Consider the following 13,909-nt stretch of genomic DNA (forward strand, 5'->3'; position numbering starts at 1 on the left):
AACTGAGGTCCAGGTTTGCATGAAGCTGGATGACGGCATGCCCAGGAGACTACAGGCTGTCATTAAGGCTAAGGGTTGCCCGACTAAGTATTGATAGTTGTGTAAATATTGTCATACTAACAGTTGTCTGAATTATTTTGGTTGATTGTAATCTATTACATACCTTTCTATCAGAATTATCTAGCGTTATCAAGATGAATTTGTTCTGACAGTTTAACTCTGAGTTCTTGTCATATTTTATTACCATTTTCTAAACTATAGCGAATAAACTGTGATAATGTGAGAAATGTTGAAGGTGTCTGAATACATTTTGGTTTGACTGTATCTATTTGATAAATGAAGTTAACCAACTAACATTATACATACCCTTTTGGTTTCTATACCCAATATTTAAAAAATGTACAAATGCAATAAAAATATCGGTATCGGTACTCGGTCGGTATCGGCACCAAAAATAAAAGTATCGGTATCGGGCGAGTACTGGAAAAAGTGGTATCGGTGCATCCCTAATTTAAAGCGAACCTGAAACTAGCGGCCTGTGGGAAATGCGCTATACAAACTCACTTGCCTCTCTCATTCGTCACCAATCCAAATGTGCACGCTTTGTGCTTGACCTTGATTGCTTTATATAAGTCACCTTGGAATATAAATCGCAGCACGTTTCAGATGATAAAAAACGTGATTTATAATCTGGAAAATACAGTACTATATTCATTTCCATAAAAACGTGTGTGGAAAATACAAGAAAGCACTATCTTTGCAATAGGATAAAACATCAAATTATTTCCATGTTTTCCCCACGAAATTACTTAAAAAGCACACTGTCTTTCTCCCGTTCTCTCTCACGCACATTTTTCTTTCTTTCTCCCGCTCTCTTCAGTACAGACACACAGTCGGAAGCATAGACATAATAAATATGTATATGGTTGCATCTTCAGAATCAGAATCAGAATTAGCTTTATTCGCCAGGTGTGTGCAAACACGCGAGCACACGTGGAACAAACACACGCACAGAAGCTTGTCAGCACTGACCGGCACCTTGATCAGTAAAATAGTTTTGCAACTGAAAAGCTACATGACATTTCTCAGTAGCTATGTAGTAATGTCGCAGTTTTTGAAAAATTTAAACTTGCAGATTCACTGTTGGTAGAGATGCTGCCGAAAATGTTGAGAGACGAACATGCAGTACTCTAATTCACGCACAATTTTTCTCTTTTCTTTCATATTTGGGAGTGTTTGACTGACCCTTCTCGCACAAGACATGCAATGCCCACATGTGCATTCAAAGCAAAGCAATAAAGCATAATTTTAAAGGAACAGTCAACTCATTATAAAATGCAGCATTACCGGGGGCACGCTTCAGCTGATATTTTGCTGATATTGCATCAAATTAGTCATTTTGGACCAACAGCCTCATGGGCCGGATGAAAGCGCCTGGCAGGCCGTAGTTTACCCACCTCTGCTATATGGCATTTAACTGGAACAGAGCACTACCCATTAGGCCACTATTCTTTGTTTTGAAAGAAGTCTCTAATGCTAAGGCTATATTTATTTGACCAAATGTAGTAAAAACTGAAATATTACAAGAATGTTAAATAACTGTTTTACATTGTAATGTATTTTAAAGTGTAATTTATTCCTGTGATGGCAAAGCTGAATTTTCAGCAGCCATGACTCCAGTGTCACATGATTCATCAGAAATCATTATAATATGCTAATTTGGTGCCCAAGAAAGTTAGTATGTAACAACTGCTAGGCTCTGACATAAGGAGTGCGTTTACATGGAGCATTGTATTCTGATTACAATCGGTTTAGAAGTCCAATCTGAATGAAAATGCTCCATGTAAACACTTCAATCAGAATAAAATTGCCCAAACCAATTGAAATTTCAATCAGGTTGAGAGGGGTGGGATAAACCTTTTCTAATCCTTTCGATAGGACATATAAACACTTGATCGGATTGAAAACCGAAACTGGAAAGTTTTGCGCATGTGCAGTGACGTAATGGAGCATGACGCACGGAACGAGCCAATGTTGTTTTTGTCGAATATAATAAATGGCTGTTGTGTCGATCTAAAATTCTCTTTCCACTCATCGTCTGTGAAGTGGTGCAGGGTAACATTGTGCCACAAGTGCTTGCTTCGAACTCTCATCTGCAGACGTGTTGTTATGAGCGCGGAAAAGGACGTTTCTACTGCTTGTTTAATATTAGCATCATTGCACAAAGCTTTGTGTGCTTGTCGTCTCCTAATCAGGACCGGAAATAGATAAATGTTAAGTCTTTTTAAAGTCTTAAATGTTTTGTTTTTTTTAAACAAAAAAGGATGGTTAGTAGTACAGAAACTATACTCGTGCAGTGTGAGCATGTCAAAAGATTAAATCCGATTTGAAGCTTGTGACATAAACACGCACATCAACCTGATCACTTTATTTAGCGTTCATGTCAACACTACGTTCGGATTCATCAGTCAGAATGATTTCATTCCGATTGAAACAAAAAGTGTCCATGTGAACGTGGCTACTGAGTCTTAAATTGTACTCTTAACTGAGCGTGTACTTACTATTACCAGTGCTCTCTGACGCCTCTGATGAGCTGGAGATGTTATCAGGGAATTTTTCTTCTGGGGAACTGGGGGAACGGACCACTATTCCATTTCTGTTCAGGACAGGCTCTATAGGTGCTGTGGACTGAGAACTTCTCATCCCACTGCCCTGCACTGACGGCTGCTCCATGACAATCGACTTATTATCCTGTTTAACACAATGGGTTGAATATCAAAAATTCAAGAATCCACCATAATGACAGTATTATCAATAGAAACTGGGTAGGGATGTAACGATTAACTGCGAGCCGGCTGAAAATCGATTCAAATATGTGACGATTCAAATCGGTTGAGATGCTAAACAAATCGCGATTCATTTAGGTGTAGGAGTTTATATGAATGCATGTCTGAGGGGAACTTACTGTCTTTAGAAAAGTTTAGATGGTATTTTTTCTTTTCATCTTGCCTCTGTATAATGCATATTAAAGTTCATAAGTGCAGCGCTCCTTTGTTTACAGCGGAAAGCAAGGAAACGTTTTAAGCGCCACCTGCTGGCAGAGAGTGAATCTGCGTCTCATTCAGCTCGTCTGCTGTTTCATGCAGATATTTTTATGTATAGTTTCACAAAACTGAAGTCAAACCATTCTGTTTTTGCTTCAAATTGAGAAATTATACAATGTAATTTAGATTAAAACGAGGACAATAAAAGCAATCAAAACCAACAAAAGAGCAGTAATATGCAAGTGCTATATTAGTATATTATTATAGTGTTATATTTCAATTTCACAAAGAAATGTGCAGCATTTTGTCCAAGCAATAATAAAAGGACACATTTAATTTATAATTTGTCTTAAATCTCATTTTGTAAAAAAAATAAAAAAATAACCGTGAATCGAATCGAATCGTGAAATCAAAACCGTGAATCGAATCGTGAGTTGAGTGAATCGTTACATCCCTAAAACTGGGCAATGCAAAACTAAAACAATCACGCTACTTTTTGGCCAGCTGATACATGTACTATAATGTGGTCAGAATACATTTTTTACAATCAGTTTAGTTTTTCCGTTGTCCACTTATAATTACAAGGTCTAAAATGGTTACAATTTAGCTAGTTGTACTCAGTTTGTTTAAAATTATCTTATTTCAAAACAAATGAAAAGGAAAAAGGTGATTAATCATATGATCCCTTTTCATTGTTATGTAGAGGCTGAATAGACATATTGCAGACTCACATATCTGACATAGTCTTTCCATTGCTGCCACCACTGCATGGAGATCAGGAACCAGTTCTGACCAGGCTGTAGCCCGTGTCTGCTCTCCCTCTCCAGCCAACCCCTGTGCCATCACACAAAATCAGCGTGGATAACAAACAGTCAGTCAAAGAACTATCATATTTATACACAAGCACCAAAATAACCCAACAAAACACTCCTTCTGTCAAGAGACATCAATGCTAAACTTGGGCAGTTTTGCCAAAGCAATAAAACAGACACACTAATGTGGTACAGTATTTATAGTATCTTTTTGAGCAGCGTCAGTCCCGCTGGAAAATCTAATTGAAAATGAAATTGTGTTCTCAATCTCTGTCCGGACTAAAACACGGTTAGAGGCAGTGGAGGTACGATGGATCCTTATATACAGACAAAGCCTAATCACAAGGCTTATGGGAGAGTGCAATACAATACAGCCCTCATAAGGCTTGTTTCAAAACACTGAGAAAGTGCTCTGTAGGGACGCTTTTGTAACAAAGCCGAGTTACAGACAGTGATAGGGTGAGTAAAGAAATGCCGTGTCCTGATCTCACCTAATGATCTGGCCTTCCTCTTCAGGGGTAGCAGGACGTAGGCCCAGGACGATATGACACACCTGATGACGAACAGATTAACAAGCAATTTCAGGCCAGACCCAAAACAACAACGTATATACTTTATTGGATTCACTCATGTGTACAGATTATAGAAGGAGTTAGACACGTTTTATTTGTTGTTACTTTGTCCAAAAACACTGTAAACAGGATCATACCTGAAACAGCAAGTTGAGGAACTCATTGGCGAGGGCACTTTTCACACTCCATATCTGATAGTCCTCCAGGGTTAAGTGTCCTTGCTGTGAGTAAAACACAAGATAAATGTTAGGCCACAAATGACATACACTCATAATAATGTCCTTAACAAACACTGGATTTAAGAAAAAACTAAAACTTGAGTAAAAAGTTTTTTTAAATTGAGAAATTCTATTTAATTTACATGCCAATGTTACAATTTTATTTGGTAATATTTATATTATATTTATATTAAATATAAATTAAAGATTATATTTTACATTATATTTCTACTAAAATGTAAGATTCTAATACATTTTTAATTAATTTTGCTGTAGTTTCGAAATGCAAAATTTTATTGGAATTGGTATTAACTAATGCATTTTTTAAAATCATGATATGCTATATGCAACATGAAAACAAAAGAGTAATTACTTTTGTTGTGTCATGCATTTTCAGTATGTCCCCTACAATGTCTGAAACGCTGGAATCAAACTCCTGAAACATACAGAAGTCAAGTCAAGTCACCTTTATTTGTATAGCGCTTTATACAATACTGATTGTGTCAAAGAGCTGTACAGTGTCAAACAGGAAAAGAGTTTGTCAACAATGCAAGAAGACAATAACAAAAAAATAATTTTTCCAGCTAATGTCAGTTCATTGATGATTCAGTGATGTCATCATCCAGTTCAGCTCTCTTCCAATAGAAGAGAAGCATAAATCATGAAGTATCATCATGAAATCTAGAACTGACATGAAACGACTCCACTAGATGTAAGAAACATAATGACAGCTCAGGATGCACAAATCAATAATGAATTAATTTGAGTTTAATTTAAATGTATAATTCCACATTAGTGCATACATGCAACAACATGATTGCATCTCATTTGCATTAATCATCTCATAGGCATGGACACATAAACAAAATAATGAATATTAATACTATGTAAGTAATTAGTTCAGCTGTCTCATGTTATTATTGCGGTTTCTGTGGATGTAAACAGGTTAGTTCGATTAGACAATCAGCTGCTCTGCACTTACAGGGAGGGTGTCTGTACGGTTATCCTTCCACACCTCCAGCAACGCCACCACCATCTCGTGGATCTCATCCCTAGACAGAACTCCATCCCGATCTACATCAAACACTTTAAAACAAACTGCAATAGACAAGGAGGAGGAAAATAAAACAGGGATCTAGACAAAAAAATCACTTAAGGAGCCATTGGCTCCTATAGGAAACAAAAATAGGTGTCAAATTGTTTTTTAAGTGCCACAGAATAAACGTGTTTTTATTTATTTATTTATTTTTAAACACCTTAACATTTCAGTCAATCTGTCATGTATTTATGTCTCCCCTCCTTTTACAGCATCAGCATTTTAATCGATACTGTAGATGTCCTGGGAACTAAAGTTCACTTAAATTGGGAACTAAACGTATTTTCCAACTTGAGAACTATATACAGTCACAAAGAATTGTTTATTACACAGAATCTGTGCCAATATCACAGACCATAATTATGTCAGAATCACTTGGTCATTGAGTGTAGTTTGGGCTCCTCCTCAATGCATCCTATAAATGTTGTCATATGTCTTGCGCACATCCAGTCTGTTTTTCTTCATTAGTTAGTATCATGCATTTATATAGGAGGTATTTTTTTTATCTTCAGCTCCTTACATTCTTTCTTATCACATAGACAACAAGTTAAGTAAAACTATGAATATGCAATATAGCGCATAAATTTAGCAAAATGCTCCTCTTTATAGTTATTTTTTTCTAGTAGACTAATGAGCTTATGGGCACCGAATGGTTATTCAGAGGTAAATGCATACATACATGGCATTGTTTACAAGCTTTAAACGTTTTCCGCAATTTGAAACACTGAATGAGCGATTACATGAGACATTTCAGTAAGTTGTACTGTATCTTTTGATGTCCATTCATGTTTATTTCATACTATAGTAGTAAAGGAAAAGATATGATGGGTTCGCGTGCCGCTTGAACTGAGGCGCTAAAGCGATTGCTCATGCCGCATTTAAGAGCACCAAAGCTGTATTTTTTTTGTTTGAATTTCGTTATGAATTTGGCAGAACTTTAAAGCTGATACTTTGTTTATTAAAGTGTAACAGAGCACAAAGCTTATTGAGATTATTGGACAGCAAGTGCGCTACAAATAATATGAAGTTCACGCATTAACAGAACACAGCATATAGACTAAAGATCTTGATAACGAAGCCATATTAGTATCGATTATAAACGAGAATTGTTAACGATATTGTTAATGTCCACACAGCTGACAGCTTTACCTGTTGAAGTTTGTTCAAGTTGTGCACGAAATACACTCTTTTTCTGCACTCTTACTTCGCACATCTCCGTCATTTTTGATCTCTCTCATGCTGCACAACTGGAGCTGCTTTTAGCAAGAGTGCCATCAACGCTGGTGTTTGGCTGAGATGAAGACTGTTTAAAAGTCTTTTTTTTTTTCTCCACACTAAAACTTTGATGTGCATTGTCTCAGTTTATTACGTCAACATAACAAAACATGTCATCGCAAAACAAGCAGCAAAAAAGGCATTACATGCACATTTTTAATTCATATAAGTAAATTTGTATAGCCGCCAGTGGCGATTTCAGCAAAAATATCACTCGCAAATTAATATTTTTTGTCGCAAATGCAACCGTTTTATTTGGAGTCTCGAGCCCTGTAAGATGGGGAACTTTAACATATTCTTCAAAGAAAATCTTTATAATTTGTGCAAAAAATATTAGAAAATTAACTGGGTGAATTTAGAAAACATAATGTGCTAGCTATGAAATAAGCCTCAACAAGCCAAATGATTTTATTCTAAAAATGTTTTCAAATGTTTGAAGAAACACCCACAAAAATCCTGCATCTGCCATGGAATAAGATGAATAACTAAAAGAGGATGATAGAAAATAAAACGCTTACACTTTTGCCTCTCCGCTACAGGGCCCCGACAGCACGCTGAGAGCCCGCAAGATATCTCCTTAAAGTCAATATGATTGTCCCGATTCTCATCAAAGGCATAAAACAAGCCTGGAAAATGGGAGAAATTGTCAGTGTTTAGATTAGCCAGAAAGAGTAATTGGATTCTCTGGAGATCTTTTATCACAAATGTTCCAATAAATTTCAAAAGCAGAGACCCACATCTACCAAAATAAGATGAACCGTGACTTTCCTGGGTACTGCAGATGCTTTCAAAGCATGTGAGTCGCAGGTGGATGTATGTGAGAGTGTTTGTGTGTCTCAGTCCACTGGAGAACCTTTTAAAATTGCTGTAATGAATTTTGTCTTACCTTCACTAAGCGATGTGTGAATAGGGGGCGAGACCAGAGGGACAAAGGTTTCCAAATCAAACCGGCCTGTCCTTGATTGGGCTTTCAGCAGCCAATAACGCTTTTCCAAGTCTATAATGTCTGATTCTTCTACTGCAAGAATGGAAACACAAAAAAATCGGATATTTTTTTTTTTATAATTTATTTTAGTGTGCAGTGTCAAGCATCAGTGGAGCATGTGCTCCTTCTGTAATTGAATATCAGTCCCAAAGTCATTATTTATTCACCCTTATGTTGTTCACCCTCATGTTTACTATACCTGAAAACATTTTTTTTTAAATTAAGTATAAATATCTGATGAAAATGTCAAATATTAGAGAATGCTGAATTTTGCCTTGGCAACTAACAAATAAAAAGAGCTGTAGCTTGAGCATGAATTATTGCTTAAACTAAAATTGTAATAAAAAATAAAGCTAAATAGAAATATTAAAAAAACTATTAAAAATATTAAAAACTAAAAACAATGACAAAAGCACATAAAAACTCAAAATTAAATTAAAATGAAAATGTAAAAATAAAAGCAATTTTAAAATATGAGTACTGTAATATTATATAAAATATTCTGTAATAACACTGCCACAATCGACAATTTCCTCATACAAAGCTATCATATAGTTTCAAAAGACTTGGAATATAGTGTCACACAAGTCATATAGACTCCAGTTTTAGGGGTTAAGTGATTTATGAGTTTGTTATATGGCAAGAACTGTGTTATTATTTACTGCTTTTCGTTTCTACCTGACTGAATTTTCATTGTTTGGATGAAATATTCTTAAAATAGACACAGGAATCATTTTCATAATAAATTAGAAACCACAGCTGTAGCAGACTGTAAGTGGGCTGCGGTGAGTGACATGGACTTTCATTAGATGATTAACATTTATGATGAGTGATTACATAACTATTAAGTGAAAGCATGACACAAGTTGCCCCCTTCGTAACGCCATATATAGTCCAGTCTTTTAGTTTGTTGGGGTTAAGATGACCTAGGTCAACTCTTCTTGCTTGACCATAATCTCTAGCTTAGGCTAATAGGATTGCTCTTGCCCCTCCAACACTGACCATCACACATAAGGCAAGTGTCAAAACACAGGAATACAAATCTGATCTTTTGTTTTAGCCTCCTCCCCTCTCTATTATTCAAAACAAAATACATCTCAGTGAATGCAATCAATAAATAAATAAATAAGCAAACTGATCCATAGAAAAAAAGAAAAAGAAAAAAGAATGTCCTAAGGGTTTCTCGGGACAGGAATAAAAGGCATCTTAATGGAAAGCCTCTGTATTTCCCTGAAACTCCTCCGTTATCTCAGACTCTTGCATCACAGTTAAACCTCTGTGGTTTGATGGACAATTGGGAGTATGATTGGATTGGGTCAATAGTCATTATTTCCCATAGTGCTCTGGGAGAGCAGGTTTACTGTCAGAGGGCCGAAGACTGAAAGACCATAGTTAACAGAAACACAGAAAGCGGTCTGGGGATCTATAGGGGTACGAACCCACCCACCATGAATCACGATCAATGATTCAGTGTTATTTCAGAAGTGGTTAGGAGTGGAAACTAAAGCTATCTTGACACAAAGGAAACTCTAGTCCTAAAACAACATTCCCATCCGAGGTGCATTTAACATACAGCCAAACAACATTTAACAAAAAATCTCCTTCTGGAATGAAGAGTCATTACAGTACACCACGTAATTAATGCAGTGAAGAATTATCATTATTCAGAGCAACATTATTATTATTACTAAAGAACAATAATTAGTTTAGAATAGTCGTTGGGAACTGAATAATTGCTTGAGTGTTATTCACTGTTTGTGTATTGGACAGCGAATACTAATCTAAAACACTTATTATGTGCCATACGGATAAGCAAAGAGCCTTGTTTATCCTGAACGTTTACAGCCTTGATTGCATTGGTACATCTTAATATGAGGCACCATGTGCAGTGCATTTCAAGCTAGCCGTGGCCTATGATATCCTCTTGTCCTGTAACACATTATGGCAGGAGGACATGCATTGTTTCTCTGGCTAGCGTGACGCTGTCAGGCCTCAAAAGTTGTCAAAACCCATTTCCCCCATTACTTGTGCTATTTTCCCATTACTTTTCTTGCTGTCCTGTAACAAGGAACAGAGTGCATACAGCCCATGTCAGAGCAGAAATGACAGGTCTGGACTGAGGGTACACTTTTGTATTTAATATCACAAACATTTGCCATCTCTCTTGGGAGCGGATACCATTTTTGATGCCTTTTCAACATCAAATATTTGAAAAGTATTTGAAATGTGGGAATATGACATTTCACTCTATACTGAAGGGAAAAAACACATAACAGCAATGATAGACCACCAGTTATGCCCACATATTAAAACACTATACAGAATATTTATACTTTTAAAAATGAATTTGTCATTGAACTGTGCCTAAACTTTGATTAAACATTTAATAATTACTAAATATATAAGCGTGTAATGTTTAGAATTTCTATTTTTAAATAAATGCTGTTCTTTTGAAATTTCTATTTATCAAAGAATCCTGAAAATATTTTTTAAAAAAAATTATTCACAGTTTCCACAAATATATTAAGCAGCACAACTGTTTTCAACATTGGTAAAAATAAGAAATATTACTTGTGCACCAAATCAGCATATGATTTCTCATCATCACAATGATTTCTGAAGGATCATGTGACACTGAAGACTGGAATTAATGCTTGATGAAAATTCAGCTGTCATCACAGGAATAAATTACATTTTTTTTTAAAATATTATAAAATAGAAAACAGATATTTTAAACAGAAATTGTTTTACAATATTACTGTTTTACTGTATTTTTGATCAAATGAATACAGCCTAGGTGAGCACAAAATACTTAATTCAAAACCATTAAAAATCAAAAAATCAAACCATGAAGGTTTATGTTTACCATAAAGCCATTTTATTTATATATAGCTAGCATATAGCTTCATATGCATATTATTTGTAAACTACACACCTCCAAATGCCAGTACTCACCTAAAGGAGCGACTCTATCAGAGTGGCAACAGAAGAACCATACCATATTCCACTGCACATGCCACAGCTCTGGCTGTTAGATATGGCGTGTACCATAGCAAACATTATGTTGGCAAAATACAGTTAGTCTCCATCTCCATATGCAATCTAATTCCTTTTCTTTCTCACAGATTACTGTCACCCAGCCTTCACTTTCTTCTTTCTGATAGGCCTCTTGCCTGTTCGCACTTGGACTGGTGTGGGGCATATTCTGGAAGGCGCATGAACCCATAAACCCACATGCACTCACACAGATCATGACTACTCCACACCAACAGCACACACACAGCCCTCTCACTGAGCTAAGAGGATAATCTGGAGTGGGCCGCAGATTACCATGGGTTGCCCAGGTAGCTTCTCTGATTGCTAGAGATGGAGAGCCAAAACTGTCCTTTATTGACAAAGCAAAGCAAACATCTAATTCTAATTTTAATGAGCTATTTGCATAATCTTTTGTTTTGTGTTTTTTGACTTTCTAACTTGTATCTAAGGATACAAGTTATTTTGTCTTGGTGACACAGTGAAAAGAATAAAGCTCAGCCTTGCACATTCATTCTGTAATGGAGAAATATGCTATAGAAAGAATCGATCATGGTCTTACTAATACATAAAAAGGCGCATAAATTGACCTTCCAATAATGACTGTGTATACAGTCAATTGATTAATGATAAAGGCAAACAACTGCTGTGTATGCTGTTTGAAGCAACCTCCAGGCAACTGTTTTAAATCACAAACAGAACAGGCTTGTCGATATTGGTTTGTTCCTGCCCAGTATTAATGGTTGTGATTCAAGCCTACTGAGCTGTCTACCTGCATAGCATTATCAGATCTGAACATCAAATCAATTTTACTTATTTCTACTAAAAATATCCAAACATCCTTGGGAAAAAAAAAAAGAAAGAAAAAAAGATAAATTTACAATGCACACAAGTCTGCTGTCTAGGTAGACAGTTAACCAGGTTTTTGCACAGACAAACAAAGCTACCTAAGTACCCTTTCAATTTAATGCAAAAATAATATTTGGGGAGAGTTTTGAATATGGCTAAAAATGGAAATGTTAAATAGAACGATAACCAGAACAATAGATAGCTAGACAGAAAGCTAGATAGAAAGATTGCTAGAACAATAGATAGCTAGAATGACAGATAGATAGAATGATAGATAGATAGATAAATAGATATAGTCAAAAATAAGATATTAACAACATTATTATTGCTAATAGATTTATTTTAGAACTTATTTTTTCAAATCATTTTTTAAATTCATTTCAGTTAAATTCATTTCATTTATTTATTTATAATGCACAAATAAACACAACAAGAGTTGACCACTGTGCTGTGCAAAAGAGGAAAGGTAAAATAAAAAGAATAATAATAAATATAATACACTAAAACATAAGTTAAAATGAGACCAAGAATTATAATGAATTACATGCAAGAATAAAAAGATGAGACTGTAACTTAGATTTAAAATCATATACAGAAGATGCGGATCTCACAGATAAGGGAAGACTGTTCCATAACCTAGGAATGGCCACCGCAAACGCACGGTCACCTTTCAACTTCAATCTTGATCTTGGATATGACAGAGTAATACTGTCTGAGGATCGCAAACATCTGGCAGACCTATTCACATTTACAAGATCTGACAAATAAGAAGGTGCCAGACCATTTAAAGTAGGGCTGTGCAAAAAATTTTATGCGATTTTCATGCGCATCTCGCCAGTAAAGGCGCTCCTGTGATTAGTAGTAAATCTCCAGCACGTGCTTTCAGATGGAGCGGCATTTACTACACGGAGCCGTAGTTCACTGACAAGCTACGCAAAATCGTGTTCAAAATCGCAGGCAATTCATTGCCGAACGCGATTTAGTGTAGCTTGTCAGTGAACTACGGCTCTGTGTAGTAAATGCCGCTCCATCTGAAAGCACGTGCTGGAGATTTACTACTAATCACAGGAGCGGCTTAAAAATTAAAAAAATTTTTTTTTAAATCCAACTCTATAAACTGGCAACCAGTTTAGAGACATTAGAATCGGAGTAATGTGTTCTCATTTACGAACCCCTGTTAAAAATCTGGCTGCGGCATTTTGAACCATTTGAAGCCATGACATGGAGGATTGGGGTAGTCCAATATACAAGGAGTTACAATAGTCCAAACGTGATAAAAACAAAAGCATGTATGACTCTTTCAAGATCTTTAAAAGATAGAAAAGATCTAACTTTTGACAGAAGTTTAAGATGGAAAAAACATGACTTAAAGGGGTGGTTCATTGCAATTTCACTTTTTTAATGTTAGTTTGTGTGTAATGTTGCTGTTTGAGCATAAACAATATCTGCGAAGTTACGAAGCTGAAAGTTCAATGCAAACGGAGATATCGTCTTTTATAATTCTGGCAGTTTAATGCCTACAAAAACGGCTGGTAGGGACTACAACAAGTTACTTCCCGGCTTCGTGACATCACAAACCCAGATAAACCCCACCCTCGGGAAAAGGCAGCAAAGGGGGCGAGGCCATGCTGCGCTGCTTTAGAGAAGAGGAAGAGAAAACTAGAGGTGCACGTAAAAATCTATTCATATATGAATCGATTAAATATGAATACAGGTAACATTACATCAGTGAGCACGGCCATATTCTATGGCAAGGTAAAGAAGAAAAGGGCAGAACTGGCTCTTCCTGCAGATGAAAAAACTGCTTTGTGAAGTTTCATACATTACAAAGGTGATCTTTCAAGGATTATGGGGGGATGGGCTCATGTTCATAGTCTTCCTCTCATAAGATTGCCTAATGCTGAATTTTCATGAACTGCAATGTTTTTGGTTTTATGTCAATGTTTTATGATACATGATATACAGTATTATATTTGTTTAACTGTATAATATTTGCAATTTAATAATATTCATGAAAAATGTAAT

General features: G+C 35.9%; 1 protein-coding gene across 1 annotated transcript in view; it reads right to left on the reverse strand.

Annotated features, from left to right (window-relative positions):
• LOC107718299 (ubiquitin carboxyl-terminal hydrolase 32-like) overlaps window positions 1-13,909 on the reverse strand; it is a 62,268-nt gene that overhangs the window by 15,629 nt on the left and 32,730 nt on the right. Inside the window, exons 6-13 of the mRNA XM_016525321.1 lie at window positions 7,904-8,035; window positions 7,536-7,643; window positions 5,629-5,744; window positions 5,020-5,082; window positions 4,566-4,649; window positions 4,348-4,409; window positions 3,776-3,878; window positions 2,562-2,751 (exon numbers count right to left, since the gene is read on the reverse strand). Of these exons, the coding sequence (XP_016380807.1) occupies window positions 2,562-2,751; window positions 3,776-3,878; window positions 4,348-4,409; window positions 4,566-4,649; window positions 5,020-5,082; window positions 5,629-5,744; window positions 7,536-7,643; window positions 7,904-8,035 (858 nt within the window). The remainder of the gene's footprint in view (window positions 1-2,561; window positions 2,752-3,775; window positions 3,879-4,347; window positions 4,410-4,565; window positions 4,650-5,019; window positions 5,083-5,628; window positions 5,745-7,535; window positions 7,644-7,903; window positions 8,036-13,909) is intronic.

Source organism: Sinocyclocheilus rhinocerous, unplaced genomic scaffold, assembly GCF_001515625.1.
Source record: "Sinocyclocheilus rhinocerous isolate Xijiao unplaced genomic scaffold, SAMN03320098_v1.1 scaffold1024, whole genome shotgun sequence".
Taxonomy (NCBI): Eukaryota; Metazoa; Chordata; class Actinopteri; order Cypriniformes; family Cyprinidae; genus Sinocyclocheilus; species Sinocyclocheilus rhinocerous.